This window comes from Cavia porcellus, unplaced genomic scaffold (genome assembly GCF_034190915.1).
Source record: "Cavia porcellus strain 051 isolate PalLab524CR breed Dunkin Hartley unplaced genomic scaffold, mCavPor4.1 scaffold_32, whole genome shotgun sequence".
Taxonomy (NCBI): domain Eukaryota; kingdom Metazoa; phylum Chordata; class Mammalia; order Rodentia; family Caviidae; genus Cavia; species Cavia porcellus.
In genome coordinates this window covers 35,502,692-35,527,855 of record NW_026947515.1, presented here as the reverse complement: position 1 = coordinate 35,527,855, position 25,164 = coordinate 35,502,692, and the positions used below count along the sequence as shown (strand labels likewise).

At 45.7% G+C, this 25,164-nt stretch overlaps 1 protein-coding gene and 1 long non-coding RNA gene across 4 annotated transcripts; one reads left to right on the top strand and one right to left on the bottom strand.

The window, feature by feature from the left end:
• Positions 1-207: 207 nt before the first annotated feature.
• Positions 208-3,695, top strand: LOC106026881 (uncharacterized). The gene is made up of 2 exons (XR_001200480.3): positions 208-371; positions 3,562-3,695. It is a non-coding gene; the product is annotated as an uncharacterized LOC106026881 (long non-coding RNA).
• On the bottom strand, positions 624-25,164 carry Dhx33 (DEAH-box helicase 33). 3 transcript variants are annotated; one of them, XM_003466302.5, is made up of 12 exons: positions 24,658-25,164; positions 21,748-21,908; positions 20,247-20,474; positions 19,894-20,064; positions 16,601-16,786; positions 15,781-15,892; positions 14,363-14,522; positions 14,122-14,210; positions 11,917-12,044; positions 11,190-11,393; positions 9,316-9,402; positions 624-5,767 (listed from the first exon to the last, which is right to left on the bottom strand). In XM_003466302.5, exons 1-12 carry the CDS (start codon positions 24,959-24,961, stop codon positions 5,459-5,461), a joined length of 2,139 nt encoding a protein of 712 aa, XP_003466350.1. In that variant the 5' UTR covers positions 24,962-25,164; the 3' UTR covers positions 624-5,458. The 3 variants fall into 3 exon arrangements, 2 of the variants coding, with proteins under 2 accessions (XP_003466350.1, XP_063098235.1); XR_010045222.1 differs by having other exon boundaries at positions 5,583-5,767; positions 11,201-11,393; XM_063242165.1 differs by lacking the exons at positions 624-5,767; positions 9,316-9,402 and adding an exon at positions 9,447-11,009.

Genomic DNA, 25,164 nt, shown 5'->3' with positions numbered 1-25,164 from the left:
ACCGCCTTAGGAAGCCTCCAGTCTGACTGCTGAGGTCGAGTTCGGCGTCCGATGCAGACTGTTAATTCCCTCCGCTGGCCGTTTACTTATTCCGTTTTCCACACTGTAATTAAACTACTCCGGGCTCTCTGACTACGTGGGAGGTGCTGTTGCGGCCTCCAACTCCTCCCAGACCACACTGCGCGGTCACTTCCGGTAAGAGGCCTAGCAAACTGGCCTTCCCCACGGAGGAGCTCATGCTGGAATGCATGCAGACGCCGCGCTTCATTTTCCTTTCAGCACAAGCCTCCTTGGAATAGCCGGGTTACTGGCAGCCTCCCTGAACCAGTGCCAAACTGTGACTTTCAGTGCAGGATCTGTGACTAACCCAGGTGATTTCCTTTTTGGCACCCTCCAACTTTACATACAAATTCTGATGAATATCATTTTCCCTGGGGGCAAGAGGCTATGGTTTACATCAGATTTGGGTTACAGATAAACAATACTGTCTTCCCAGTATGCACAGAATCTATAAGCTACCAAGAAAGTATAGCTTACCAAATTAGCGGCAAGTTAAGACCAATACTTAACAGTTCCTAAACAGCTTTCTGTAAATAAAAGAAACCCAATAAAGAAGTCACACATTATCATGTACAAGATTCATTTTTACAGATGTGATAGTCGGGTGCAAATGTCAGCATTATATACACGCGCTGGTGATATGTACAGAGTTGTCTGAGTTAAGACCAGACTGAATATAAAGCTAAATCAACCTTTTCCCCATTTCTTTGCAAATTAAGTCTTGTCAACACAGTACAACAAAATTATTGTTTTCCCATAAGTGCAGGTTTACATAAAGAGATATTCAAGCAACGACCACAGTTCCAGGTGGCTCGACTGGTTGGAATTTTATCACAGTAAATAAGCAGTTTTACACACAAGGCAGAGACTTGTTCCCATTTTGGCATCTTTTCAACTATCAAAGCTGCAGCAATACGGGTTTTCACCAAGGCCCTGGTGTACAGAGCCTTACCCTCTGTAATGAAATGAGTGTTACACCAGGTATCTGGCACTAAAGACGAACGCCCAGGGGAGGCATGCAGAGTAGATTGGGGTGCATCTGTTCACTTGAAGCTGCTCATGGGAACTAATGATTCAAGCAGATACAAATTTTACAGGTGGGAAAAGTATCACAACATCAGAGATTTTATTAATTGAAAAATCGTTCAAGGTTGTATTGCAATCATTGTGAAACATTTAATCCTCTTTAAGAAAGTTAAACTTTAAAGCATACTAAACTGCGAGGCTCAATAAAATAATCACTTATTTCAATATAGTAACATGTGGGTCAGAATGGATTTTCCATCTGATCTAATCCCTGAGCAGCTAGCTAAAAAATCAACTTTTCAAAAAGCCCAGTAAAAAAACCAAATACTGTATTTATCCTACAGTGTTACAATGATAAACATTTCTACACAGAAACATTAAAGCTACTTAGAAGCTGCTTACATTCTTTACTCTTCAGAGAAGAATACACATACACTTCCAAAAACTGTCCAGGTACTGAAATGGGACTTAAGTTACTCCAGGTTTTCCTTGACCTAGAGAATACCTTCAGCTCATTCGTTGAGGAACACATGAGAATTGCTAACTGCTGAGGACCAAATTGCCCAACTGCCCCCGCCCTTTTTTTTAAAATCAGCATGATGAATATTCTATTAAAAATACAAGATTTTTAAAAACCAAGTCAGGCTACACTTTTTTTTTTTTTTTTTTATCGGTACCAGGGATCCAACTCATGGCTGCCTGCTTGCAAGGCAGGCGCTTATGCAGCTGAGCTAAATCCCCAGCCCCAAGCTACACATTCTTGCCCTCTACTGTGAATGAGAAAAATATACTTAGGAGAAAAAAAAAAAAAAAAACTTCTTGGAGAACTTTTCAGAAGGGTAGCAATGATAAGAATAAATTGATCTGTGAAGACCCAGTTCAAAGCAAGGATTCCATGAGATAAAAGTATACAGGATTTGTCAAATTCCATCCAGCAGGTAACCATTTCTAACAGAAATAAATTGTAAGCACCCAGAAAATCCTAAACACTGGCTAAAAATGTGGGTGTCCAAGATTATAGCTAGTGCTTATAAAAAACGGGCTCAGACTTGACCTAACACAACTGTAGCCCAATGAGACCTACCATGGAAGGTTCCCAGTGAGGTTATGTCTATAGGAAGTTATATTTGTAATCTCGTAGAAAAGATATTGGAATTAATTCTAGTAATTCCAACCTGTCATTTCCAGTGCAATCCATGATGACAATAGACACTAAGGCATACCTGTAGTTGTGGGGGGCTGAGGGGTCCTAAGTTTAGCTAGGATGTGGTTAATGGGAACAAAGGCCTCAGCTCAGGGCCAAATGCAGGTTCTATTAATTCATGATGAGCACAGTGGCTTGGGCATGAGTGCCTTTGAGAGGAGCAGGAAGGACATAGTGTGAGCTAGGCTAGCGAGGAGGCCTGAAATCACCTCTGCAGTATGCAAAGAGAAGGATCTGTACAGCACAGTCTGACTCAGTAGCTAATGTTCTGGGGCAGTGCCCCATGATCTTTTAAGCCCTGGGAAGTCACAGCCTCTATTTCAAGGCTCCACCCCAGTCCACATCATGGGGCACGACTCTTCTTAGCTCACACATGGTTTCTGGGAGCTATGGGGGTAGGGTAACACTGATTTGTCACCTTGTTTCAAAGACAGCACTTTGGCTGCACTGATTTGCATTGCTTAAAATCAATGGAAGGGATAAAGGAAAGTCCTAGCCAGCTGTCCATATGGATACATGGAAATGGGGACAGATTCAGCCAAAATGGAGATAGCTACTCTTCTTTGAAGGAGAGTTACCCAAGTGGTGTTCCACAGTTATGCTCTCCCAGAGTCTCCTGGACCCTACATGAACACCATCGAGGCCAACTGCTGTTTCTTTTGGAGACAGAGTCACTATGTGGCTCAGACAGGCCTTGAACTCACCATGTAGCCCAGGCTGGCCTGAACTCACGGTAATCTCCTGCCTCACCCTCCGCAGTGCTGGGTTTACAGATGTGTTCTACCACACCCAGCTTCCATATATTGTTTTTTCCTTTTTCCCCTCTGTCCCCATTTTTCAAACAGTTTCACTATGAAGGTCAGGCTGGCTGTGAACTCATAATTCTCCTGCCGTAGCCTCAAGAAAGCTGGGGTTGTAGGTATGTGCCACCACCCCAGACTTTATTTATAACTGAATCAAATAAGCATGATAATAAAGCTAAATCTTTTTCTCTAGTTCCAAAGACTATGGGGAAGACTATTTACTTTTGACAACTAGCTAAGAAGAACCCTTACTGTATTTCCCCAACAGGAAGTAACAAAAAGAATTAGAGAAAGGTGCCTGGGACAGGTAGGAAATAGCAAATTCAAACTGTCCCTCAGGATCCATTAAGGGGGAAAAAGACTGCAGAAAATCAGTAAGATACAGACCCGCTGTGGTGAATGAGGGGCGCCAATGCTCTTGAATTTGCACTGATTATGCATCTCTTTCCTCTCTTCTCTCCCCAACAGCGCTAACCAGTAGCCTTGCCCAAAGGAAAACAGTTGAAATGAAGCATGAAATCATCCCTCACGAACATACATCACAGGTGCCCCGTTCAAGAAAAAATGCCAAGTGAGCTTGGAGGCAGCCTCACATGAAAAAGTTAGTTTCTCATGTCTACACCTGTCATGATTCAGAAAGGACAGTCAATCTTCACCCATGAAACTTACACGTTTCCTGAAAGCACTGATGGGAACTTGCCTCACAGAGGAGCCAAGGACTAGAAGACTCCACGTCTGACCTCTGCCTGGAGACAAACAGAGGTCCACACCTCACACATGAGGGTCAATAGGACAGGATCACCATCCCAGGGGTAGGAGACGGTACCCGCTCTCCTGAAATGTCTGCAATATTAAACTAGAATCAAGGGGAAGCCGGGCGTGGTGGCTCACGCCTGTAATCCCAGCACTTGGGAGGCTGAGGTGGGAGGATCGTTGTGAGTTCCAAACCAGCCTGGGCTACAAAGTGAGCTCAAGACCAGCCTGAACTGCATAGCAAGACCCTGTCTCAAAAAAAAAAAAGACAAAAAAAAAAAAAAAAAATAGAATCAAGGGAACCATACTCTTAAGCGAAATAAACTGGACACATGTTTAAAATACTGCATTATTTCTCGGATGTGAAAAACCACAAGTATAAATAAGGACCAAAATGTGTAATAGATATTGGGAAATTGGGAGAAAAATGTTCAAATAAGAAAGGGGACAAGGGAGCCGGGCATGGTGGCTCACGCCTGTAATCCCAGCACTTGGGAGGCTGAGGTGGGAGGATCGTTGTGAGTTAGAGACCAGCCTGGGCTACAAAGTGAGCTCAAGGCCAGCCTGAACTGCATAGCGAGACCCTGTCTCAAAATGACCAAAAAAAAAAAAAAAAGGACAAAGGAGGAGGGTGAGGGAAAGAAAAGAAGGCACAAGAAAAACGGGAATAGAAGAAAAAAATGGGAGCAAAGCCCTTTGTAAATGAGAAGATGGGTTAAAGGGAGGGGAGGGGAATGAGAAAAAAGCATCAGCGAGATACGTCGTGTACAGGCACAAATTCTCTATTGATGAATGCTATCACTATTATATCTAAAATATACCAATAAAATTAATTTTAAAAGCAGAATGAAGGACTAGGCGCATGGCAGTGGTAGAGCACCTGTCAGATATCCAACACCCTGGGTTCAATCCCCAGCACCACTGCCACAAAATAAAAAGGAAAATAGAATCACAAACAGCACACAAGTTCTGAAACCTTCTATGGCCCCTTCTTGAAAATCTCCTTTAGTCATATGAAATCAGGAGATTGTTTTTTAGACAGGGTTTCGCTACGCAGTTCAGGTGGCCTTGAACTTACTTTGTAGCCCAGGCTGGACTCAAACTCCTAGTGATCCTCCTGCCTCAGGCTCCTGAGTGCTGGGATTATAGACGTGTGCCACCATGCCCAGCTGAAGATTTTGTTGTAGTACTTAATTTGCATTACCATGTAGAAAGCAGTATTATGCATGACCCACAATTTACCTTATGTCCATCCTATGCCAGGCAGAGCTCTGAGGACTTTCCATTCACATTCTTTAGACTTCATGATCCCAGTGCTATGGTTACTATCCTCCATTTGGCGAATGGGAAAAATGAGGCTTAGTAATGAACTAAATTACCCAATGTCACCCAGCAAGAACTAACAGTGTAACTCTGAAGACTCCAAGGTGTAAGTGACATGTACACATCTACAGAGATCAGTCTGCGAGTTGAAGGAAAGGTGTTTTCAGGCTCCTCAGCTGCAGGACCACTTGCAGCTTCTGTAGGTGCTGCCCTGGCAGGCAGCCATGACAGCCACGGTCCAAGCTCCCGCCTCCAGCCATCGGCAGGCAGAGAGCCCTCTCTCGAGGGCTTAGCTTCTGGCGGTTCTTAGCTTCCTCCGGAAGTGCTCTGGGGCAGCTTCGTACAGCCACTCAGCGTCCACCACGCAGAGGTCCCGCATGTAGCACTTGTTGGTGTAGAGCAGCTCAGTGTACACAACACAGGCTGGTTTGCAGTGGAAGAGGACAGACGAGGGATGGATGGCCACTGGCTGGTGGGAGTCCGTGGTAGCATAGGAACCATCGGGCTGCAGCTCGGCAGTGTTCATGAAGAGGCTGTGGGCCAGGCAGCGGCGGACACTCTCCACGTCTCCTCTCGATGACATGATTGGCATTGACATCTGTTTCAGGAGAAAGGGAGAAAGGGGAGAGACCCCCACATAAGTACTGCGCGGCACTACCCAGCGTGCTGGAACGAGCGGACTCCAGCTGAAATGCAGTGCGTACTGCCAGCCTGACGAGGCGGGTTCTGACAAGCAGAGGTGGCTACCTCAGTCGCCTCAGCTGTTAGCGCGGGTCGAGGATAAAGGTGCAGACAAGCAGAGGAACCAGGAAAACATCTGACTGGGACGCAGATACTTACACAAGCCGAAGGCCACGAGCAGGCCGGGCAACCCCACTCTCACCTAAATACCGTTCCTTGGAAGACAAACCCTCCCCTCTCCCTGTGCTCTCCGCTTCATTTTCTCCGTCCACAGCATCTTGAATGCAATGGCAAACACTAATCTCCCTGCAGCAGAACTCAATCGTACCTTCATTGGCTCTGTTACTCTTTGCAAAACAAGGCGAACTTCCCAAGGCGAAACCATGAACAGGCTCCACGAGCGAGCCCACCTTGCCTACTTCTCTCCCACCTGTCTTACACATCCGTCTATGGTCCTCCACAGTCAGCTGCCTTTTCTTCAGACCAGTGTGGTGTTTCCTCCCAGCCTAGCGAGGGTCCTAGTGAAGATACTGCCTCATCTCTGCAGTGGCCATGTAGGGTCTCTGCTCTACGCTCCTGCAGAGAGGGTCAGCGGCCCCTACACCCCCGGCCACAGTGCAACAGGACAGCGGTGGACCGGGTTATCTAAGCTGGCTGGGTATTCAGGTCAAACATGGGGAACCTAACCACTCTCTGCCAGCCTCCCGAGTAGAAATGCCAGGGAAACAACCATGTGCAAGTAGAGGCGGAAGGCGGGGGGAGGAGTACAGTGTGCAGACAGCAGGTAAGCAGGCCGGCAGGTGTACAGGAAGTGGTCTTGGCTCTCCACGGCTTTTTCTAGTCGTTCTAGTGAAGTGCGACTATGTTACCTGTTCACAGATTCCGACAGACCCCTCTTTATCCTGAAAGCAAGCCTCACTTCTTCCTTTGCATTAGCTCCAGGGTTTTTATTTTTGGCAAGAAGGTGTTCCCTGTCTTTACCTCACTGTTGCAGTGTAGCTCCAGAGCTGGGAGGTAGCTCCACAGTAAAGCACTCGACAGCGTGCACGAGGCACGAGGTTCTTATCCCCAGTACCAAGATTAAAGAGAAAGGGAAAAGGTAGCTCATTTGCCACCACCCTCGGGACGTCTCGAGACTGAATGGCGGGCTCTCCTTCTGGGCTGCCAATTCCACACCCACAGGTGATGGGACGAGGACAGAACTGCCTCTGGTTCCTCCTTCTAGTACTGGAACCGAACCCAGGGGTGCTCTACTACTGAGCAACATCCCCTCATTCTTAATGCTTCATTTTGAGACACAGTCTTACGAAGTTGCCAAGGCAGGATTTGAACTGACCAAGTCCTGCCTTGGCCTCCTTCAGTGCCAGGATCACAGGCATGTGCCACCATGCCCCCTTGGGGGAAATGACAGTTATTCCTCATTTAACAACCTGCCCGTTTAATGTCTGTTTGGACTTGCAACCTGTCTTTTGTTGTTGTCGTACAGTTCTGTGCATCTTGTTTATATCTTTTTTGCACAGTACACCTTGTTTATACAGTACTGTAATTTTTGCTAATTTACTATGCAGTACGGTACTGTGCTTCTCCTTTGTTAGATAGTACAGCACTGCATGTGTTACTCAAAGAAAGCAAAGTCATCAAGTGAAGGGTTTCCTTTGACCATTTCTTTGTTCTGAATATAGCAGTGTATACTATATACATTCCTCATTTAGTGAACAATTCACCTAATGACCTAGTTGCAGGAATGAAATCATCATAAAATCAGGGTTGTCTATATTTAAGTAGCTTCCTATCACTTTTAGTTTGTTTTGTTTTTTTTTAAAGATGGGAGTCACTGTGTAGTTCAGTCTGGCTTTGAACTTGGGACTGTGTCCTCCTGTCCCGGCATTCTAAGTGCTGGGAGTACAGGAGTGTTCTACCGTGCCTGGCCTCATTATCTGTAGGAGATAAGAGAATCAACCTTAGGAAGCAAAATGAGGATTTTTAAGTAACAAAATCCCATAAAAGGTGTTTACAACAGTATCTGAGTAAATCCCTCAGAATGATAGTGGTAATTATAATCATCATGGTTTCTTTGTATGTCAGATTGTCCTTCTAGATTGTGCCTGAAGATTGTGTTCAGAGGGAAGTCTACAAAATGCAAGGACCCTGACTCGTGCCTACCATATGAAAGGAGGTACTGTGTACCTCTGTGTTTGGAACTAACAGAGAAGCACCATTTAGACTATCAATCACAAATACAGACCGGCAGGAAAGCTGTCCAAGCATAGATGGAGTTTGCACAAATATGTAGATACACATTACAAACGGGCTACTAAGAGAGAAAACGGCTATGGTACTGTCCATTCTGCTGATGCGCATCGGACACAGGCTCCTGGGATCATGGCACAGTTCGCACTGAGGAGGCTGCCTCACCTTACACACAGACATTCACCACAGAGCTGAATACAATGGCAAAAATTCAACACATCTCAGTGCTCGGCTAGCGTGAGAATGCTCACATAAAGTGCTCTCCACTGTTAGGTAAAACATGAAGCGTCACACGACCGTGAGACAGACCACGACAGGGCTTTAAAACATGTATTCTCTGGGCTGTGTGTGTGTGTAAAGTGAAGGGGGATGGTCATTCTAACACGGCCTGTGTGCTCACTATAGGGGCCTAAATACACTGTAATCTACAAGCTACTATCAAGTCATTAAAAAGAATGAGGTAGACTTATGCACTCAATAAAAGACATCTCAGATACACTAAGTACCAAGAAGGGTACGGGGTGGAAGAATGCATGTTGTACAGCAACACACATCGGATTTGTCTCACAAGGAACCCTTCAAATTGACACCCAGGAATACACAGACAGTGGCTGTGTAACCGGAGACTTCTAAGCTTTCTGCACATAAACCGCTCTGGATTGGATCAATATTTAGTAATTATGCATTACTTCTCTGATTTGAAGAAAATAACAAAGATATTGTACACCCACAAAAGACTGGAAGAATTCTTTTTTTTTTAACTTTTTCTCGGTACCAGGGATCGAACTCATGACCGCCTGCTTGCAAGGTAGGTGCTTATGCCACTGAGCTAAATCCCCAGCTCCGACTGGAAGAATTCTTAGGAAAAATTCTAATTACACTGGAAAATGTTTATAAAATATATAAAAAATGACATGTGAGGCTTTAGGTTCAATCTCTAGTACTGCAAAAATAAATGTTTTTAAAACAACATAAATTATATATACAATGATGTAACTATGTACAAAATGAAATTAAAAGACAAACAAAAGAGTGCTATTAGGAAACAGACCAAAATAATGAAAGGTAAAATGATGGCTACTTTTCACTTTCTTAGTTTTAAATTTTTCTGCAATGAGAGTTCCTTTTATAATCACTAGTAATGAATAATCTCAAAATTTCCCACTAGAAAGCAGTGACCGTTTAGTTCCCTGAAGAACGTGAGGCACACGGTACCTTTAGGCAGATTTCCCTCAGCTGGGCTCTGACTTCAGCTACTAGCATCATGTTCTTGCTATTGACGAAATTCTCTTTGCACCAGTCCTGCAGGAAAAAGAGATGTCATAATCGTCTCATTTCTATGCAAATAATAATTATTATTACACATATGACAGTACTGATATTTAGAGCCTATAATGTCAGTGGGGATGAAGCAAAAGCATACTGTTGCTGAAGGGGCCAGTGCTCACTAGGCGGAGGAAGGACACAAGCTTTCACTGTATCAATAGCATTTCCTTTGCTTAAAAATAAATTGAGGGCTGCGGATTTAGCTCAGGGACAGAAGTGCCTGCCTGGCAAGCGCATGGTCCTGAGTTCGATTCCCAGTACCAAATAAATAAATAAATAAACAGAGGGCTGGGGATGTTGCTCCGTAGTAGAGCTCCATGATAGAGCCTTCCACGTGAGAGTCCCTAGGTTCAATCTCAGGCTCTAGGAAAAAAAAAAGCAGAGGTAAACATAGCAAAAAGTTTATAAAGGCTAAAACTAGGTAGTTGCAGTTTTTAAAGCAAATACTATGGTATGATTACTGATTTTATTAGAAAAGAGAGGATACATTATCATTTGCATCTCTGAATAAAGAACTGAAATATCTTACTAGCAAAATTGACTGTCAACACAGTGCAGGCAGTGGAAGAAAGTACTCGCCTTGTGGCTGCTGTGGTTTGGGTATGGTTTAAATGTTCTGCAAGTTTCATTTGTTAAAATTTCATCTCCATTACAGTTTTTTTGTTTAGTATCTTTCTGAGTCAGGGTCTTGCTATATAGTTCAGATGTGCTTTGAGCTGAACTCTGCAGTCCAGGTTGCCTCGACGGGCATCAATCCTCAGCCTCCTGCGCGCTGGGATTACAGATACACACCACTTTAATCTTCACTGTGACATATTAACAGTTAGAAAGTTACTCTAACTAAAGCGTTTAGTTGTGGGCATCTTGGAAAACAATTAAATTTAGATAAGGCCATTAGAGCACAGTCCCCATTATTTAATCTCAGTGGTTTTCTTAGAAGAGGAAGAAAGGTCAGGTATGCACGTGCGCACAGACAGACACACTTCCTGTCCTGCTATGTGATTTTCTGTACTACTCAGAGCTCTGTTAGAAGGCCATTACTGAACGAGGTCTGTAGATCTCGTACCTCCAAAATTGTGTGGCAAGCCAGGTGTGGTGATGGTTGAGGCCAGGCCTGGTTGAGGCAGGAGGATTACGGGACTTCACGGCCAGGCTGGACTACACAGTGAGTTGAAGGCCAAGTTGAACTATATAGAGACCCTACTTCAAAAACTTGAGCCAGGCGTGGTGGTGCATGCCTATGATTCCAGCTTCAAGAGGCCGAGACAGAAAAATCACTGTGAGTTCAAAACCAGCCTGTACCACATAGCAAGACACTGTCTCACACAAAACATAATGAAATAAACTGTAAATTAAAATAAATCCCTGTTCTTTATAAAGTGTCCTGCCTTGGGTATCTTATTACAGTAACAAGAAACAGACTAATAAATTGAGTCACCAAATACTTACTAACCTGTCCATATCAAGTATGAGTCAAGCACAAGCAGAACAATGGCCAGAATTCGATTTCTTCCCTAGTGTCTCCTGGTACTCAGATACTTTTGAAATGCTATTTGACTTCTTTTTATGGCTGTTTATATGATCTGGAGAGGTACATTTAAAAACACATGCCTCAGTTGGGCATTCTGGCGCATGCCTGTAACCCCAGCCCTCTGGAGGGAGGCAGGAGGATCACTGTGAGTTTAAGGCCAGCCTGGGATACAACCACAGCACTTGCCTGAAAGGAAGAGCAATCACTCGAGGAAGGGACAAGACAGGCTCACCTTGTTCCCACCTGTGTTTCTGAAGGTCCGGTAGATATTGAGCAGGGTGATGTGGTCCCCCTCACTGGAAATGAACTTCTTCCGGACGTTCTGCACTTCCTCGCGCCGGGCAGGAGGGTTGTAGAGAACACTGTCCACGGAGAGCAGGGAAACGATGGTCAGAATCTCCTCTGTGCAGTGGAATTTAGGAGACAGGAGGATGGTCTGAAAATCAAAAGTTGAAAATACGTAAACCAAGTTTTCTCCTGGCTTCGAAATACAGCACCTGTCTATCCTTCTCCTCTAAGGAGCTAACAGGCAAGCGTCTCTAAAACCATTACATCTTTAATTTCTTAATTGGTTCTTTTTAGATATATATAATGATACCGTTCATCATAGGGAATGTACCACTACATTATACATCCTGTTTCTTTTTTTCCATTTTCCTCCTCTCCCTTCAACCTCTCTCCTCCCACTTACAAATGCTTTGTAAAAGCATGACTTTGCATGTCATTGTCATTGTACTGTTCTGTAACACAGATGTCTGCCTTCCCCAGAAGCTTTCTCTGCCTATGGACAGGGCCCATGACTTATGACTGAGTCTCACACGTGACCTAAATCAGTGTTACACACAAAGCACGGGCTGATGAATATGTGGAATTAGTCTAGATGCCCCAGCACGGAGGTTCGCTTGGAGTAGCTAAAGTCTAGTGCACCAAAAGGGGACTGAGGAAAAGCTATCATTTACTTTGGCAAATTTGGGTTCTAGAGGAAATGCTGCCATCTTTCTTCCGATTGGAGTCAGGGTGAGCTGGTCATCCTTATGTTCAAGAGCGCCTAACAGGTCCAGCTGAGCGATGGCTGCCTGAATGTGATCTAAAGAAAGAGACAAAAAGGAGCCAAAAATATAAAACAGGACGGAGTTGCAGCTAGCTCAGTAATCCTGAGTTTTTGATAACTCTACAGCAAACACCAGCAAAGACCACTTGCACACTTTAGATCTCTGACACACTTTTCAAAGCTGCTAATGACACCACTATAAAGGAATGAGGGCTGAGCACCGTGGCACACACTTGTAATCTCAGTAATTGGGAGGATGAAGCAGGAGGATCCAAATCCCAAGTCCCATGTTGGTAACTTAGTGAGACCCCTGTCTCAAAATAAAAAAATAAAACAAAACAAAGAGCTGGGGAGAACACAGCACAGTGTGAAGGTCCTAGGTTGAACCCTCATTCCTGCAAAACAAAAAGCCCAAAAACCAAAACAAAACAAAACAAAAAAAAAAACAGCTGAGTGTGGTGGCACACTCCTGTAATCCCAGCACTCGGGAGGCTGAGGCAGGAGGATCGTTGTAAGTTCAAGACCAGCCTGGGCTACAAAGTCAGCCCAAGGTCAGTCTGATCTGCATAGAGACCCTGTGTCAAAAAGATAAAAAAAAAAAAAAAAAAAAAAAAAAAAACCAGAGCAAGAGAATTATAAAGAAAATACGGAGAAGCAGTTAGCCTGAGAGGAAGGCAGGAGGCACCGCTGGCCAGGTAGCAGATCCTTAGCAGATCCGGGTGTTCTCTGTGTTACAGTTTGTGTCTTGATGTCCCCCTGAAGCACCGTGCGGGCAGTTTCTGGAGGTGGTAGTTGAGAGTGAATGGCTGAGTCTTAGTGCAGTGCTGGGAGTAAGGGTGGGTGGTTGCTGCATCAGGGCACCGATTGAATTGGTGCTGCCCTAACCCTGGCAGACTGCATATAAAGGACAGGAAGAGGTCTGTCTCTCTCTTTTGCTCCCCTTTTCTCACTGCTTTTGCCATCTTCTGTGGCCATGAGCTGCTGCCTCACTGCCATGTGCCACCCTGCCTTGGAAACCAGTTGATTATGGACTAAAACCTCCATAAACTGTGAGATGAACAAACCTTTCCCCTTTTGAGTGTTGGATATTTTACCTCAGCAATGAGAGAAAAGTAACTAAAATGTGTACTACTCTCTATGTTTTTAAGTTTTAGCTTAGCGGCACAAGTGCCTGCTGGGCAAGCGCGAGGTCTTGAGTTCAATCCCCGGTACCAAAAAAAAAGAAACTACATGTACTTGGATATGCATAGATTTTCTCCACAAGACAACTGGAAAGTGGCTCAGTGGGTGCTCCACAGGAGGAAGACTAAACCTGAGAGTGGGACCCTGTATACCCACCACAAGGTTACTTTTTTTCCTTCCGTCTTTTTGAGACAGTCTCTATGCAGTTCAGGCTGCCCTTGAGCTCACTTTGTAGCCCAGGCTGGTCTCGAACTTGCAACAGTTCTCCTGCCTCAGCCTCCCGAATGCTGGGGTCATAGGTGTGTGCTACCAAGGTCAGCTCGACCACAGGTTTACTTTTATGTCCCTTTTGTTTCTGTCTCTTGTCCTTTAACTACTGCATCTCTTCACTTAAAGAACAGGAAGACTGGGTGTGGTGACGCATGCCTGTCACCCTACCATTCTGAGAGGCTGAGGTAGGAGGACCAGCCTCGGCAATTCAGTGAGACCCTGTGTCAACGTAAAGCAAAACAAGGGCTGAAGTGTAGCTCATGCCAACAAAAACGCAGAAAAAAAAGAAAAGGGAAAAAAGGAAACTGGTCAGAGGCCGAGTGCCATAGCTACCATTACTCAGAATCTCAGTGGTTTCTCCTTCCTCCACAGGGAAGGGCAGGGAGTGGCCATATTCCACGTAGAAGCAGAAAAACTGATCTGCTGTCCTGCTGACGAAAGTACACCTTCATCAGATTCTGCAACAGCCACAGACATGTGACGCTGAGAGTAGTCCTCAGTCTGTCGCTTCATGACTTTGAGATGCTTCTCTGATATGGTTATCTTTCAAATTAAGTTAGCATGGGAGATTCCTGAATTAATTCTTCAAAATACTGTCTGAGAAGGAGAAGATGTGCTGTTGCGTATTCATCGCTTCCACGATGCTGAGGAGCCCACATACCTGGAGACGGTTTGGACATGAAGTCAAAGGTGAGCACGTCTGGAACTTTCATCGCTAGGAGCTGCAGCATCACACCTGCAAGGTTACACCTGTGAGGGAGAGAGACGACAGCTGCTCACCTGGCCCAGCTCACCAGCTGGTGGGTCAGTGCCATTCGCTGAGGAGTGTCCGGGGAAACACGTGCAAACAGGAAACAGCTACTTCGGTAAAAGGCTGGGATGTAGGTGCCGCGTGAGCCTACCTTTGGATCTCTGGCACGGTCATCTTATCAAACTTCTCGAACTCTTCCTCGGTGTACAGCCGGTAGCAGACGCCACTGTCCTCCCTGCCAGCCCTCCCCGTGCGCTGCCAGGCCTGGGTCTTTGACACCCGCTGCACAGCTAACACCTCAAGGCCACTGTCTGGAGGGGGAACAGGCCTCGTAAGTGCTTTATTCCCCACAAAACAAGCTGTTTCTACAGTGCTGACAAAATGGAATGGTTTCCACACCACCAGTGAGTCTGCAAAACAGGGATTTGTAAAAACTCAAGGCCAAATGAGAAGGCACGAAGCCAGGCTGCTGTGCAGCGGTGGGGCCCACAGTGAACCAGAGCCTTGCGAAGAACCCTCTGTGAAATCTCACAAAAACATCAAAAAGCTTCGTGCTTGTAGCAAGGAATCAGAGGAGCGGTTTTCAGACCTCAGCTTAGACCAGGTCAGCCGTCCCGGTTTGCCTGTCACAGACCGTTGGTCAGACATGGGCCCTCCAGTGCCAACTCCTAGCCTTCTGCAGAGTAGGAGGTTGGTCATACTGTTAATCAGTGACTCAGAAAGCAAGTAACTCAAGTCACCTGCACAATTTATCCTCTCTCCAGGTTCTGAGAAAAGAGACCACGTTTGTTTCCTAGGAATAAATGAGTCATTTTCTCAGTAGAAGTGTGTTCTGTGCCAGGCCCTGGAGACCCAGGCTCTTCTGCATACATTATCTTTAGGAGCACAGTGGCTCTGTGAAAGTCAGCCCTCAAACACTTAGCAGAGGATTCAAGTACTGGGAAGCAGCAATTTCAACTGCCTCAATAAAGGAGCTATAAACAAGGAATAAAGGAGGTATAAAGCAGAAAAGAGTGCAGATAACTTCAAGCACGATGCCCACGGCACCCCTGCAGGAGACTGCTGGTGCCTTACCTTCTACCCTTCACTCCAGCCTAAAGTATGTTTTACTCCCAAGAAACTTGGGAGCACAAACCAGCCGCGCTCATTTACTACTCTCCACGAACGCCTCTGAATGGCATCAGTCTGTCCCTGGCCTTCAAGGCGCTAAGCTAACCCACCTTTCCACGGGTTCACAGACCCTCGCCCAGGCTCCTAACCTTGTTCCCAGGTTTGCTAAACCTGGCTCTTCTTTTTTTTGTCTTTTTCCTTTTTATCGGTACCGGGGATTGAACTCAGGACTGCCTGCTTGCAAGACAGGCGCTTATGCCGCTGAGCTAAATCCCCAGCCCCTTGGCTCTTCTTTTTAGTCTTGACTTCTTGTCTCCTTTTTGGACTTTACTTGTGCATTGTCTAAATGATGGTCCCTAGTTACAAAAATGAAAGGCTCATCTGGAGAAGATGTGTAGGACTAGTGTGAGTGGTTGGTGACATTCACAGGACAGACATTCATAAGCTACAGAGTCTCACCAGGATTATACTTCTTTGCTTTAACCATGCCCGTGTCAACCACATATTTTATTCCTGTTATGGTTATAGAGGTTTCAGCAATGTTGGTTGAAATGATCACTTTGCGATAGCCCTAGAAGGAGGAAGAAAACCAAAAAACTGTATGACACACACAGGATTCACAAGTTTTACAACACATTCTCACCACTGATTTCCACAATTCACTCATGACCAAGAGCAGATGATTTTGTTATCAGTGGCAGTGAGTAATATTAATTGTCAGTCATTAAACTGGGCCACGGGAGGAGCAGAGAACCCTGCGGTCCTCCAGGTTCATTTGAGAGGAGGAGACGTAGTGGACCAAGCACAAGATTCAGAAGCAAGTAGATGTGAGGTGGAACCTGGTCCCACCAGTTTCTTACTGTGCATTCCTTAAGCACACCTGCTTCCTTTCTTGGGTATTCAGCCCACGGGAGCCACACGAGTCAGTAAGGGTGACAACGAGTGGATATGAGTGCTAGCACCTGCCTGGCTCAGCACAGGCACACAATAAATGGCACTGTGACAAGGGAGGCTCCTTCTGCCCCTTACAAGAGCCACTTGCTTACCTTCCAGCTTTTTTCAGCCCCGACAACTGCTCCCTGTTTTTCTGAAAACTGTTTCCCTGAACTGCTCACAAGCAGTGCTATATATTTTCACATTCTCAACTAGCTGACGTCACTACCTGGTCACTCCCTGCCAAGTGACCTCATCTGAAGCCTGGTGACATGCACACAGGCCACACTGGTGGACCTGACTGGGTACCAGGACTGAGACCGGACACAACAAGCAGTGCGCTCACCTTTGGGGCCGCTTGGAAGACTCGGAGCTGCTGTGCGTAGGGCAGGGAGGCATACAGAGGAAGGACCAGCATGGCAGGGCAGCCATCCGGCAGGTGCTTTGCTATGTCTCGGCAGGTCTTGCTCATTGCTTCAATCTCCTCCTGACCAGTGAGGAACACCAGGATGTCCTGAGAGGAGGGGGCTTCCTATAAAAAAGGTAGAAAGGAAAGTCACCGGTCTTCCCGTTATTTTCCTTAATTGTGGAGATGTAAAGAAGCCTCAATATAGCCAGTTGTGGTGGTACACACCTGTCATTTCAGGAAACCGAGGCAGGAGAACCATGAGTCTGAGGCCAGCTTGAGTGGTTTAGTATGACCTTGTCTCAAAATAAAACAAAAAGGACCAGAGATGTAGCTCAGTGGTAGAGTACTTCCCTCGAATATACAGGCCCTAGATTAAATCTCTAGAACCAGAAGGGGGAAAAAACAGAAGCAGCTTCAGAGTTGCTGTCTCCTGGGAAGAAAACCCTGCCAGCAATGCACAAAACTGTAATGCCTATGAGTCAGCCAGCGGGATAAGAAATTTTGATGGAAAATGAAACTGCTTTCTGTAAGAACAACACCATGAAAATCTCAGGCAGGCAGGCAGGCAGGCAGGCAAATAAAATCTGTATATTCCGGGTACAATGGAGCACATCAGTAATCCCAGCACTTGGGACGCTGAGTCAGGATTGCCATGAGTTCAGGGCCAGCTTGTACTACACTGTCAGTTCAAGGCCAGCCTGAACTATATAGTAAGACCCTGTCTCAAAAACAAAAACAAAAATAAAATATGCATAAAGCTTTCTTTCCTTCGTAAGCATCTTGAAAGATGCAGTAGATGAGAGACAACTTGGAGAAATCCTAATCTATGAACATGGTCAGGAACAATCAAGCTTTCAGGGAATCTTTATTAAATGGTGCTATCAAACACACTTTCCTACCCATACTCAAAAAGTACATTATCTTGGACATTGTTTAAGATACTGAAGTTAACTGGGTTCTTCATTTTCAAAGGAAATTACATCTACATGCTAATGTATACCGATCTACCTGACTCTTTTTCTTTCTTTCTTTCTTTTTTTCAGTCTCTCTTTTTGGAGGTACTGGGGATTAAATCCAGAGTCTCTGCACTGAGCTATATCCTGAGCGGTCTGTGTGTGTATGTGTGCGCGTGCGTGCATGGAACCAGGGATTGAACCCGAAAGCTCTCGTAGAGATACACCTCCAACCCTTCTTATAACTTTCATTTTCAAACAGTCTTGCTAGTTGCCAAGGGTAGACTCAAACCTGTGATCCTAAAACCCCAGAATGTTGGAAATATAGGCATGCATCAACAGCCTGGCCTTTCTTTGACACCTCTTCAGACAGATAAATTTGTGAACTGCTTGATGACAGAATTGATAAATTTTTAGTGAAAATGTATATGCATATAGTTGGCCTCTCAAATCTTTGGGCTCTATATGTACAGATTCAACCAATACCAGATCGAAAATATTTAAAAATTTGCATCTGTACTGAATATGTACAGACATATTTTGTCATTACTCCCTATACAATACAGTATACCAACTATTTACATGGCATTTGCGTTATACTGGGTATTATTAGTCACCTAGAGATGATTTAAAGTATATGGGAAGATGGGATTTTTTTGTGTTTTGCCTAGGGCTGCTCCCTCTCTATTTTTGGTAGTATGTGTTTATGATACATAGTACATTCATCAAAGGTAACTGGTTGTTATGGTTTGTATCTAAATGTGCCTCCAGGGGACTGGATCATGGGACACGATAATCATCGATGAATTACTGCACTGACAAGTTTATAGATCAATGTAATTTGGGAGATGAAACCTGACGGGTCTTGAGACTGTGGCCTGGGAGAGTATATCTGCTTCCCTCCTCCCTCGATGTCTCTCTGTTTCCTTTCTGTGCGCCACAAGCTTTCTTCTCTGCCATGCTGTCCTGCCTTGGAGCCAGCCAGCTATGGACTAAAACCTCTACAAACTTGGAGCCAAAATAACCATTTCATTTAAGTTGTTGCTGTCAGGTATTTTGGCTTAGAAATGAGTAAAGCAACCAAGACAGGCTTGAAAGATAAAATGTCTGAGGAAAGCCAGCCCAAGAAACAGGCAGTGCGGGCTGTGACTACAGGCAGTGCTGCAGAGCAGTCACCCAAGCCTCTGAGCTCGTATCTTGCCACAGACTGCCGATGTGGACGTGAAATTGCAGGATTGACTATCTGCCCTGCTGAATTTCAGTCTTGCTTTGTGTCCTTGCTCTCTATCCCCTATTCTTTCCTTTTGGGTGGGAATGTTTACTGTCTGGCATTGTGTGCTGGCAGTGTTTTAACTTATTTTTACAGGGCCTTGCAGTCAAGAATTTGCTTTAAATATTAGAGGAGATTTCGACTAGGACTTTGGCAACTCTCAGATATGCACTAAATACACTTCCGTACAGAGACGCACGTGATTTTGGGGGTCTAGGGATGGAATGTTATGATATATGTCTAGATGTCCTCCCCAGAGCCTCATGGGGTCACAGGCTGGGCTTTGCAGAGGTGGCTGGATCTACAGTGTGTGCTGCTCAGATCAAGGGTGTGTGATTACCCGATTGGTCCTCTCTCTGGGCTAGCACGGTTTTGTGGGTAGTGGGCGAGCTCACAGTGGGCGCTGGACAGAACACAGGACAGAACGCGGCTGCTGCCCCTGCTTGCGGCTGCCGCTCCACTCCTGTGCTGCCTTTGGCCCGTCCTGGACGCTTCTCCTCCGTGATCTCCCTCGGCCATCCCACCCTTCTGTGGAGCCAGCCTCTAGGAACTGAAACTCTACAAACTGTGAGCCAAAATAAACCTTGCCTTCCTTAACTTTGGGGATTTTGTCTCAGAAATGAGACAAGTAACTAAGACACTAGACACAGTAAATGACTCTATTCATTCTGAGTATGTGGGGTGACGAGGAGGGGCGGCTCTGGGGAGTGAACCCAGGCCTTTCTCATGCTAGGCAAGTGCTCCAGCACTCAACCCCATCTATGTTTTATACTGAAACAAGGTATCACTAAATCCAGGATGACCTTGAGTTTTCAGTCCTCCCGCCTCAGCCTCCTGCGTAGTTGGGACTGCATGTGCATACCACTGTGCACAGCTCTGTATTCATCCTGATGACACAGCTGACAAAGCTGTCGTACTGGGTGGGTGTTCTTCGTGAGGCTGAATGCTGTCACTACCACCTCTAAGGTAAAGCAGAACTTGTCTGGAATTTGCGGCCCTTCCCATACCTGGTGGATCTGGAAGACCGAGACAAGAGCTGCATGCAGGTAATCATGCTGAGGCTGTTTGGTGTAAAAGATCTGGATTGGATGCTGCCGACCCTCCAGGTAGAGGACAGGTGCTCCGTTGAAATACTGAGAAAACAGATCCACATCCATCGTAGCTGACATCACAACCACCTATGCAAGAGAATGAGGAGGGTAGGTACCAAGCCTTTCTGAGCCCCTCCCAAACCTAAGAGCCGGTGGTTGGAGGCTGTTTTTATCATTGTTTAACTCCCAAGGTTTTAAGGCAGAACGGGCAGAAAAAAATTCCCTGAGAAAGAAGCACAAGCCTGTTTTCTTAAATACGCTGCACATACTTTGAGAGGCAATTTCCCCAGTTCCTTTCGTCTCTTCTGGGCTGCTTTCACCACTCCAAAGAGCACGTCTGTGTGGATAGTCCTTTCATGGGCTTCATCCAAAATGATACAGTTGTACTTCCGAAGCAGGGAGTCTGAAATTGCTTCACGCAGAAGCATGCCATCTGTCAGGAACTTGATCCTGGTGTCTTCGGAGGTGACATCCTCAAAGCGCACTGTATAGCCAACCTACGTGACAAAAGGACTCACTGATGTACACAGCGTTTGTTGAGCAGCACCGCTGACCCAGCAGTGTGCTAGGCACTTGCACTATCCCAGTGGCAAGACAATACCATTCTGCCCCGCTCCCTCAGTGAGCGTGTGGTGCAGCTGGAGACAGACACTGACACGACCTTCACCTGCTACAGTGTTAAGTGTTACACAGAAACAGAAGTGTTTTTTGTACATGTATCAACTCCCCACAATGTATGTAATCATTACACATTGCATTTTATTTTTTAATAAAAATAAAAGAAGGTCAGGGATCTCAGTGGCACAGTACCTGCCTAGCAAATGCAAGGTCCTGAGTTTCATTCCCAGCTTCCAAAATAATAATAATAATAATAATAATAATTAATTAATTAATTTAAAAAAAGAAACTGGTCACTGGGGATTTAGCTCAGCAGCTTATGTGCCTGCCTTGCAAGTGTGCAGTCGTGAGTTCGATCCCCAGCACCAAAAAAAAAAAAAAAACTAGATTTGATGGCATATGTCTGTAATCCAGCTCTTGGGAGGCTAAGGCAGAAGGATTTCTATGAGTTCAAGGCTAGTCTGAACTGCACAGTGAGACCCTGTCTCAAAAAAATCAATAAAAACTTTTTTCATTTAACATCTTCTCTCAAGCTACTTAATAGTTTTACAGGAAACTATACACAGAAACAAAATGATGTCCAGGATGTTTTTATGTTAGTATACACACACACACACACACACACACACAAATCTGTCTTCTACATTGTTCTACAACTCATCTAAATATTTACATATCTGCTAAAATGATGCCACTATTACAGTTTTTCTAGAAATGCTAAGAACAGACACATGTGCCTGTATCCCAGCACTCAAGAGGCTGAAGCAATAGGATCATCATGAGTTCAAGGGCAGCTTGGCCTGCATAGTGAGTTCAAGGCTAATCTGAATTACACAGTGAGAGCCTGTCTCAAAAAAAATTAATTTTTTCTAGAAAAATTTCTAGATAGGAGATTTAACAGAAATTCCTGAAGCCTTAAACATGCTAAAGGAAAGCAACTAATTTATCCAACTTGCCAACACCTTTTGAAAGAAAAGCAAATGGGACTAAGGGGTTGTTAAGAGCCTGATTTATCTACGCTGGGATTCGTCTCAACAGCTGTGGCAAGCAAGATGCTTGCTATGTAAAAGTCTTATTCAGAAAATAAAAGGCAAAGGGCTTGGAAGGAATGGTGTTTAGTAAGTATTGATGGTAAAGGAGGAAATGAAGTACCAGCTTCCCAAGTTCAGTTCTCTTCTCATCTGAAACTCGAGTAGCAAGAGAAATGGCAGCCACTCGACGGGGCTGGGTCACACCAATGATGCCCTGGCGGCCAATGCCCGCTTCGTAGAGGTACTGAGGGATCTGGGTTGTCTTCCCGGAGCCAGTTTCCCCTAGAAATCAAAAGAAATTCCACTTAAATGCAAACTCACGCAATGTTTACCTAGCAAACAAATAGCTTGAAATCAGAAGAAAAAGATTTAAAGAACCACTGAGTTGGTAAGGTAGTGGGAGAACAGATACTTGTGTGATACTGCTTCATGGCAGAAAAAATTATATTCGAAAAATCTTTAAAATGTTTTATGCCATATGATCCACAACTGCACTTGTAGGAACAGGTTTTTTTTTGTTTGTTTGTTTTTTTGAGACAGGTGTCAAATATACTATTAGCTAAGAAGAGTGTCACATGCCTGTGTCCCAGCACTTGAGAGGCTGAGACAGGAAGATTGCCATGAGCCAGAGACCACCCGGGGCAACACAGTGAGACCTGGTCTTAAAAACATAGAAACAAGAAGACCTAAAACTAAAACAAAAACAGAAAAAAAACCTCACTATGTAGCCCAGGCCATACTCAAGCTCATGATTCCTTTGGGCTCAGTCTCTCAAAATGCTGGGATAATAGGTTTGTGCCATGATGCTCAGTTGATTATAAAAAATAATTTAAAATGCTTTGTTAAAGCTGGGCGTGTTGGCTCATGCCTAAAATCTCAGCACGCAGGAGGCTGAGGCAGGAGGATCATCGAAAGTTTGAGACCAGCCTGGACTACAAAGTGCGCTGAAGGCCAGCCTGAACTGCATAATGAGACCTTGTCTCAAAAAGACAAAAATAAATAAATAAAAATGTAAATAAAACGCTTTGTTCGGCCAGATGTGGTGGTGCATATCTGTAATCCTAGCTACTCGGGAGGCTAAGCCAGGAAAATCAGACTCTAGGCCAGCCTGGGAAATGTAGAAAGATCCTGACCCGAAAAAAAAAAAAAAAAAAGAAGGCTGGGTTGTAGATCAGTGGTAGAATGCTTGCCTAGTAGTGCAAGGCCCTAGGTTCAACCCCAGTACTTGGTGGGAAAGAAGAAAAATTATGATTGTCGTAAGTATTGACACCCACTCACACACTGCACCCATAACAAACATCTCATTATTCCCTCTCGTGCTTTCTTTCAAACCGTCTGCCTTTGCCCACAATATTACAGATACAATTCCTGCCTCATGCTTCTACCTGGAAAACTACAAAAAGAGCAGGTCAAGTCTTTCCTTGGGGCTGCGAAGCTAGGCTCATCTGGACTCCTTGGTGCATCACTGGTCTTTCTCATAGCACTGAACACCCTGTGCTGTACAGAAAGGGTGAAATGGTTCTGTCTTCTCCCAATATCTGAAACAAGGCAAAGGAAGTCTCTGTCTCTTTGTGGAGCTAAACTCCCTGCACAGAGGAAGCATCCAATAAATGTCATTTCCTACCCAATGTGAGTCGTTCTAACAGGGGCTAACTGGAAGAAAGAGCTCAAGCAATGCATGCATCCTCTTCCTGCCTTGCCACTGTTAGCTAACCCTCTCTAACCTCACCAAGTCCTACAGTCCGGCTATTCTTGCATGTTATCCCACTCGTCAACTCCTCTAACTGCTCATCCTGTCGGAGCCAGCCAACACCACACACTAAGAACTGCATTATTCTACAATCTACGAGGCACAACCTCAGTTAGATCAGTGTCTCTCTGCACCCTTCCTACTCCCATACTAGAACAACTGCGTACTGTTAAAGTAAAATAATTCGACTGTGTAGTGACAGGGCCAAAGTACACCCAGGAACCAACTCAACCATCAATCTTGTTCCTGGTTTTGGAGCCTACCTTCCATCTCTATCTTTCCCAAGGCCTACTTCAGGCCCTAGGACTCCTATTCTGAGCTGAACTCCTGCACTTATCTCAGAAAAATTTCTTAAATGTGCTCTTCCTCGACCTTCTGCCACCTGTCTTTCTGCAATCGATTCCTTGTCTGGGCCCATGGGCTCTGCAATGACCTTCCTACTCCAGGCCAGCGCTCCATCCAGCCCTTGCTCCCAGGTGACCTTTCCTCATGCCTCCTGAGTTTTGTACCATATTTCAGCCTCCTCTGCAGAGTTATTCCTCTTAAGTATACTTGCAAGTTCCTCTCAATCTCTTTTTCTCTAAACAGAAGTCTGCTCTGCATTTCTTCTCTCACCTCCTTATTCCTCAGTTCAGTGTAAATCAGCTCTTAAAGTCATGGTCTCTTGAAATAGCTCTCTATGGAATACACAGTCAGTAGCCGGCACCTAAATTCAGTGGGCAGGGTTTTTTTTATGGGGAATCAGCGGGCATCCATAGATGACTGGACCTTACTTTGAATCTGTTTGCTCCCTTCTTACAATTCATCCTCTGTCAGCACTCCTAAGTCTCCTTTCCCTCTTGGACAGCTCAACCTTTCTGTTCTCAGTCTCTGCTCCACAACTCTTATCCATTACAAATGTTCTGTTCCACCACACGGTTTCTAGTTTCCGGTCCCTCCGACAGGATTATCCTCCCTCTGGGACCATCTCTTTGGCTGCCTCTTCACAGACCAGGTTAGATCTACTATCCGAAGCTTCCAAAACCCTTCACCCGCCCTCTCTACCCTTTCACGGGAAGTGAATCCATGTCTACACGTCTGTCATGCCCTGTGGGCTGTCAGCGATCCCTAGGCAGCGCGGTCGACTCTTCCTCCGAGAATCCCTCCTCGGGCCAGCCACGGAAAAGGCGTTCAAGATTGTTGGAGAAACGAGTGCAAAAGGTTAAGTGACATTTGCGAAACACTGTTCTCGTAAAAGCAGAAAGGGAGAGCAGCGAAGGGCCCACTGATACAGCCACTCACCGATGAGGACAGCACTGTCCAGGTTTCGCAGCTGGGCCAGGAGCTGCCCCCGCGCCTGGAAGATGGGCAGACTCCGGCGCTGCAGCTCCAGGGCCTCGCGGTAGGGACTGGCTGAAGGCTGGGCCAGGGGCGGCTGCGGCCTCCTACCTCCTCCAGCTCCGCTGCCGCCGTCGCCTCTGCCGCCGCCGCTGGCGGTCAGCAGCATTAATACCCGCCTGCCCGGGGGGCAGGACCCGGCACGGCTCGGAGGCCTTGAGCCCAGGCGGAATCTCTTGGCCGGAGGGAAGCGCGCCTCCTCCGGCATGTCGGGAGGGCGCCGCGGCGGGTAACTCCAGCGCCAGCAGCTCCTGCCCGCTCAGGTGTAGAAAGCAAGTGAGCGCAGCCCTCTTCTCGCCACGTGCTGGCCGCTCCGGACTACGTCGGCTCACCTCCAGGCTGCCCCTCCACTCTGCTTGTAGGAGAGGGACTACAATTCCCACCATGCATTGGGGGATTGAAGGCTTTCAC

Coding starts and splice junctions, on each gene's coding strand:
- Dhx33 (XM_003466302.5), bottom strand. CDS start 24,961: ATGCCGGAGGAGGCGCGCTTCCCTCCGGCCAAGAGATTCCGCCTGGGC. Junction 21,909..24,657: donor GGACAGTGCTGTCCTCATCG/GTGAGTGGCTGT, acceptor TTTGATTTCTAG/GGGAAACTGGCTCCGGGAAG. Junction 9,403..11,189: donor GAAACACAGGTGGGAACAAG/GTGAGCCTGTCT, acceptor TTTTTCCTGCAG/GACTGGTGCAAAGAGAATTT.